At 42.8% G+C, this 6,994-nt stretch overlaps 1 protein-coding gene across 1 annotated transcript; it reads left to right on the top strand.

The window, feature by feature from the left end:
- The first annotated feature begins 2,957 nt into the window (after positions 1-2,957).
- On the top strand, positions 2,958-4,035 carry LOC126994981 (uncharacterized). The gene has a single exon (XM_050854256.1). It carries the CDS (start codon positions 3,005-3,007, stop codon positions 3,911-3,913), a length of 909 nt encoding a protein of 302 aa, XP_050710213.1. The 5' UTR covers positions 2,958-3,004; the 3' UTR covers positions 3,914-4,035.
- Positions 4,036-6,994: the final 2,959 nt, after the last annotated feature.

Here is a 6,994-nt window from a genome sequence, read left to right as displayed (position 1 = left end):
AAGAAGATGAGGTGATGGAGAGGAGGAGGAGGAGGAGGAGGTAAACGAGGTAACCGTTAGTTCAAGAAGATGAGGGGATGGAGAGGAGGAGGAGGAGGAGGAGGTAAACGAGGTAACCGTTAGTTCAAGAAGATGAGGTGATGGAGAGGAGGAGGAGGAGGAGGAGGAGGAGGAGGTAAACGAGGTAACCGTTAGTTCAAGAAGATGAGGGGGTGGAGAAGAGGAGGAGAAGGAGGAGGTAAGGCAGAGGTTGTTTACAGTGTCATTAGCGCCTCTGACGGATGGCGGCGACCCCTCCCTTCACCTCCACCTCCACTCCATCTCCACTCCCTAAAGAAGATCTAGAAATAATCCACCTCCACCTCCAGTCCTCCTCACCACGTACATTCGCTGGTAAGGGACAGAGGAAGGACAAGATAACATTTTTTAAAGCAAGGCGGGGAAGCAGCTCAAGGGCAAAATAAATCGGAACGTTACATTTGGATATTACCGGGAACGTTTACCCAGTCACAGCAAACGTTTATCCAATAGGAGCAAACGTTTATCTAGTAGGTAGGCGGTGGCTGAAGTGGTAGCGTGCTGGGCACACATTCACCACGTGATGGACGACACGAGTTCGAATCCCCACGCTACCACCTCGGATTTTTTCAGTCACCGCCGAGTGGCTTAAAAAAAACTACCCACATGCTGTCCTGAAGACCACCCATCACCCCGGACGCAATAGGCGGAGACGTACAAAATGCACCCTGTCGCGTTTGGAAAGTTATACTCTTTTATTATTATGAGAAAGATCAAAAAAAAAAACACACACACACACACACACACACTTCGTCGTCGCGCTCGCCAAGTGTTCGCCGCACGACGGTTACGAATGAGAAAGATCACTAAGGAGAAATGTGAAAAATAATATATGTAGTTGCCCTAACATGCTGCTCCGCTCCCCCCCCCCCCAAAAAAAAAATACACACACACACACACACACACACACACACACACTGACAGATACACTAGTTTTCGTTCGTCGCCTCGCCAAGTGTTCGCCGCACGCCGGTTACGAACAAACTTGTTAAGTTATCTCATGCCAGGAATACGGGGCACGGGGCGGGGCGGGGCGGGGCGGGGGAGGTGCGTCCCCGTGGCGGCCCCTCGACCACCACAACACATGATAACAAACGACAAAAATGAACGAGCACCGGGAGAGGCGGGAGGAAAGGAGCGGGAACGTCAGGCCCGGCACCCTCCTCGCCGCCGCCCGCCGCGTGTCACCCCTAAGATGGCCTAGCTCCCCCAACTGCCTTCACGGAGGGAGGGAGAGAGACAGTGTGGGAGTGGGCGACAGGAGCGACTTGTATGGGCGAGGGGAAGGAGGGAGAGCTGGACGCATGGAAGGAGGGGGACAGACGGTGTGGATAGAGCAGGGCGAAGAGATGACATGAAATATAAAAGAAAGAAGGGTAGAGGGAGGTGGACGTGGATGAATGCACGGGGGAGAACACGTAACTAAAAAAAAAACGGAAGAAGGGAGAGAGAAGTGGATAGTGTTGAAGTTAGTGAAGAAGTTATTTAAGTTTCCCATGAAAGAACAGTTTCTTTAATTACTCCTCCACATATTTTTATAAATCCAGCAGTTTAAGCTGAAGTTACTGAATCCATTATTTTCCTTTATTATAATTAATTTCATTTAGTTTCTGTTTATCAAGTTTTGTATTTTTAGTTGAACTGAGATAGGTATATATTTGCCTTTCTCGAGTTTGTCTGTACAAGTTCCTGTCGTTGAAAATAAACACGACTCAGCAAGAACAGCGAGACCACCTGCACAGACTGAACATAGTCCAAGACCCACACTGCCCATGGTGCCCCACACAACCTGACACACCAGAACACCTCCTCCTCCACTGCCCAAGATTCCACTCCCTCCGCACCACCCTCAAAGCATCCTTAACCAGTCTCCGTATTCACAGGCCAACCCTAGAGGACCTGCTGGGCAGCGACGCCCTCAGCCCCACCACTGCCTTCCACGCCCTCAAGTGCACGCAAACCTTCCTGCAGAAGTCGGGGCAACTCGACAGGATCTAACTCCCGCCCTGGTGACAGGACGGCCAGCACAACCAACAACTCCTGATAACAACTACCACTGACGGGGCTCTAGAGGCTGTGGGTCCACAGCCTAAATAGCCCCATAAAACACCCACGAAGAAGAAGAAGAAGAGACCAAGCCGCCACCAGCCCTTTCTCTACCCTCCGTTCACCTCCAGATCTTAGCCACGGTGTTGATAATTCCAACATTTGGTGCCCAGACCCAGGAAGTGGAGCCTTCAAGACTTTCCTGTGAGTAATCGTGGCTAAGATAACCTGTCAGAATGGGGGAAGGGAAGGAAGAAGCAACGAAGAAAAGGGCGGCTGCCCGAGGCTGGGTTACCAGCAGGGTTGGTGATTTTTTTGATTTTTTAAAAAAAAATCAAAAAAATCAAAAAATCATTGATTTTTTTGATTTATTTGATTTATTTGATTTATTTGATTTTTTTGATTTTTTTATTAAAAAAAAATAATATATATATATATATATATATATATATATATATATATATATATATATATATATATATATATATATATATATATATATATATATATATATATCTACTGAGTGATTTGAAAATCTCCATAGGTTACTTTAAGTTTGAGTTTAGGGCGTGTAAGTGTGAGCACAGTCAAGGATCCTGATACATACGTGTTCAATACTTGTTTGTAGTTGGTACAGGACCAGGTTTAGGACAGACAGAGTTGCCTGAAGTTATTTTCATGACAGCATTTTATATTATTACCACACAGAAGAATATCTACTTTTATTCTGTTACTGTTTGGTTGCTAACCTTGGTTATTATTATGATACATTGAATCCCAAGTTAGTAAAGACTAAAGGAGGCTGATTTTTACCTAGTAAAAAACATTTGGCAAGTTGGCAACATTAGAGCAAGAGAACTCCCTAAGCTCAGTACAGTACATGTATTTTCCACCAGTTGGTCAGTCACAGTCAGTGCTAGCAAAAGATTTAGAAATTGGTAACATTAAAGAACATATTGTGAAGATTGTTAAATACTTTCGGAACAACCACACAGCCTCAGCAGCATACAAAGCCGCAGGAGGTTCAACCCTCATCGTGCCTCAAGACGTACGGTGGAATACACTGTCTGATTGCTTAGAAGGTTACCTTAACAACTGGCCAATATTAGTATCTGTGTGTGATGGTGAAAAAAGAAACCAACTGGATCCAGTTATTATAAGGAAGGTGATGGACACATACATAAAAAGATCTGCAGAAGATATGCTGAAAATTCTGAAGCTCATTGCCATAGCACTTGATAAAGTTCAGAGGGACAGATGTGACATAGGAGAAGCTACTGAGGTGTGGAAAGATTTACAGAATAAGCTTGCAGAGGAATCAGTTCGGTCAGGTGATAGTGCTGTCATTGAAGATCATTTCATGAAACGAATGAAACTAGCCCTCACCCCTGTTCACTATTTAGCAAATATACTACATCCAGCTTACAAGGGAAAAAAACTAACTATGGAGGAGGAAAACATGGGAATGAATTGGATCAATGAAAATTGTCCTTCAGCACTCTCTCTTATAATGATATATAAGGCAGAACTTCCTCCATTTCAGCCATACATGTTTTCTGCTCATTCACTTAATGCTGGACCACTTGCATGGTGGCTTTCTTTGGGCAAGATTGTTGAAGACAAAAATTATTTTTCTGATTTGGTTAGGAAATTATTTACAACAACAGCCTCAAGTTCTGGGGTGGAGAGGATTTTTTCTTCATTTGGTCTTGTTCATTCTAAGCTTAGAAATAGGTTAGGGATAGAGAAAGCTGCAAAACTCGTTTTCATTTACAAAAACCATAACTAGGGTCATCACAGAAAGCCTCTGAGTGAATAAACTTAATGTAGGATTACTTTAATTTGTTTTCGTTATTTTATTTTATTTTATTTATTTTTTATTTAATTAATTTATTTATTTACTGGTATATACCATGAAGGGAATAAATGAATAATAGGTTGTTTTACTTTACCATCCTTGGAGCACATCATTTAACTTATGGAATACTTTTTAGTAAAAAAATCAAAAAAATCAAAAAAATCAAAAAAATCATGATTTTTTTAGTAAAAAAATCAATGATTTAATCATTTGATTAAATCAATTTGATTTAATCATTGCCAACCCTGGTTACCAGACAGTCCACAGCCTTAGAGGACTTACTAGACAAACCCAGCATCAGTGAATTTGAGTTGAGAAGTGTCATAGAGACCGTTGACCGTAGATTAAACACTTTAGATGAGAGACAGGCCGAACTTGAGCTTCTAGTAGACGACGGTGACCTAGATCAGTGCGTAGATGAAGCAGACAGCTTCAGACGTGCCAGTCAAGAGAATTGGCTACGTGCAAATGATAAGTTACAAGAACTAATGAAGGCCAGTCAGATTGAGTTAGGCTCTGTTGGGAGTACTTCTACATCTGGCAAGTCACCTGAAGTGAAGTTACCCAAGCTTGAACTGCCAAAGTTTAAAGGAGATGTTACAGAATGGGTGTCCTTCTGGGATCAGTTTAGCTCTCACATAGATGACACAGAGATTCCAGTTATAAGCAAGTTTACTTATCTGGTGTCTCTGTTAGAAGGAGAAGCTAAATCAGTAGTTCAAGGTCTCTCACATACTAGTGCTAATTACAGTATTGCTTGTGATCTACTGAAGGAGAGATATAACAGGCCTGAGAGAATTATATTTGCCCATGTACAGTCCCTTTTGAGTGGCCATGTCCCTGGGAAGGCCAAGGGACCCAAGTATGTGACTCAACTTTGGAGTCTCAGAGATGAGATACTGACACACATCAGAAGTTTAGAGGCCCTAGGCATGTCAGGCAAGCAGTGTAAAATCTTCCTAACTCCCATCATCCTGTCCCGTCTGCCCAATGAGATTCGTCTGGAGTGGGCTCGCAAGGGTGCTGGACATGAGAGTGACCTCGACTGGCTTCTGACGTTTCTACGACAAGAAATTGAGAGCATCGAGAAGTCAGAGGCCTTCAAGGACGTCACCGGGTAAGAGGGAGAGTCTGTCTTCCCCTGAAGAGAAGAAGAATTGGCAGACGCGGGAGCCTAAAGGAAAGGTATCATCCGCGGCTGCATTACACACATCTTCGGAAGGTGAGAAGCTCCTTTGTGGATTTTGCAACAAGAAACATGCTTCCGAGAGATGCTTTGAGACCCAGAGACTTAGTGGAAAAGAACGTGTTGAAAGAATTAAAACTGCTGGAATGTGTTTCAAATGCTTAAGCAAAGGACACATTGCTAGAGGGTGCTCAGCCAAGTGTCAGAAATGTAGAGGCTATCACAACCATCTCATTTGTGGTGTCAAGATAGATACTAGTAAAAGTGAACCTGTAAGAAGTGAGTCAGTAAAGGCAACTCAAGAACTAGCTGCTGATAATAGTAATGGAGAAGCAAGTAAGAGTCAGGCTACTAATTTTGCTGGAATTTCCTTGTATAATATATCAGTTAATAAGGAGACATGTACTATACTGCAAACTGCTCAGGTGAGAGTTGCAGGAGCAAATGGTGTTCTTCATGGGGCCAAGTTGTTGTTTGATAGTGGCTCCAGTAGGACATATGTCAGTAGTAGACTTGTTAAGAAATGCAAACCCACATGGAACTCCAGCAAACCCATTTCTTATTCAGTATTTGGGGGTAATAATTCCTCTAATATAAAGCAGTGCAACCTGTTTGATCTGAAGGTTTTTGATTGCAGTGATGCACCACACAAGTTAACAGCTGTAGAGATTCCAGTGATATGTCAACCCTTAGTAAGAACCACTGTGCCTGTAGGTATACTATGCAAATTTCCTGTGCCTCTTGCAGATGACTATCAGAGTGATTCCTATATGGATATAGATATACTAGTGGGTCAGGATGCTTACTGGAAATACATAATGTCTAATGAGTCTGTGCAAGTGGGGGGCGTAGTGGCCCAAAGATCATTGTTTGGCTGGGTATTGTCAGGGGCTTGGAATGCTGACACTAGTTCTAAGGTACCAGTAACCTCTCCACAGATGTTATGTATTTCTAAAGTGTCTGAATATGATGTAAGCAAGTTTTGGGACTTAAGACTATAGGGATACAGTCCAAGGAATCAGATCATAAGTTTGAGTCAGATGCTGCCTTGCAAGAGTTTTCACAGAATGTTTCATATGCTAAAGGCAGATATGAAGTGTCATTACCTTGGAAAAGTGACTCCTTGAAAAGTGCCCTACTCAACAATGAGAAACTTGCTATGAAGAGACTAAATAAGTTACATGCCAAACTAGATAAATATGTTGAGTTGAAAACTGCATATTACAAGGTTTTTGAGGACTATGTACAAGAAGGTATTGTTGAGGAAATCCCTAGTAATGAGATAGTATGTGAGAATCCTTCCTTTTATATGCCTCACCGCCCTGTGGTTAAAGAAACTAGTAACAGTACCAAGGTGAGACCTGTCTTTGATGCCTCAGCCAGTGGGTATAATGGAATTTCACTGAATGATTGTCTCTTGAAGGGTCCTTCACTCAACCCAGATTTAGTAGAAGTGATGATCAGGTTAAGAAGATGGCCTATTGCTCTTACTGCTGATGTTACCAAGGCCTTTCTACAGTTGTGTGTGAAAAGACGAGACAGAGATGTTCACCGTTTCTTGTTGAGAGATGAGGATGAGATTAAGTACATGAGATTCCTGCGGGTTCCCTTTGGAAACACTGCCAGCCCATTTCTATTGAATGCCACAATAAAACATCATTTAGAGAAGTATCCAAGCACTGAAGTAATACAAGAACTGAAAGAGGATATGTATGTAGATAACTGGCTGAGTGGTGCTGACAGTGTGGAGGAAGCTGCCTGCAAATTTAGAGAGCCTTGTGAGGTTTTGGCACATGCTGGCATGCCTCTGACTAAGTGGGTTTCAA

The sequence above is a fragment of the Eriocheir sinensis genome, unplaced genomic scaffold (assembly GCF_024679095.1).
Source record: "Eriocheir sinensis breed Jianghai 21 unplaced genomic scaffold, ASM2467909v1 Scaffold943, whole genome shotgun sequence".
NCBI classification, from domain to species: domain Eukaryota; kingdom Metazoa; phylum Arthropoda; class Malacostraca; order Decapoda; family Varunidae; genus Eriocheir; species Eriocheir sinensis.
This window is presented reverse-complemented; position numbering and strand designations above follow the sequence as displayed.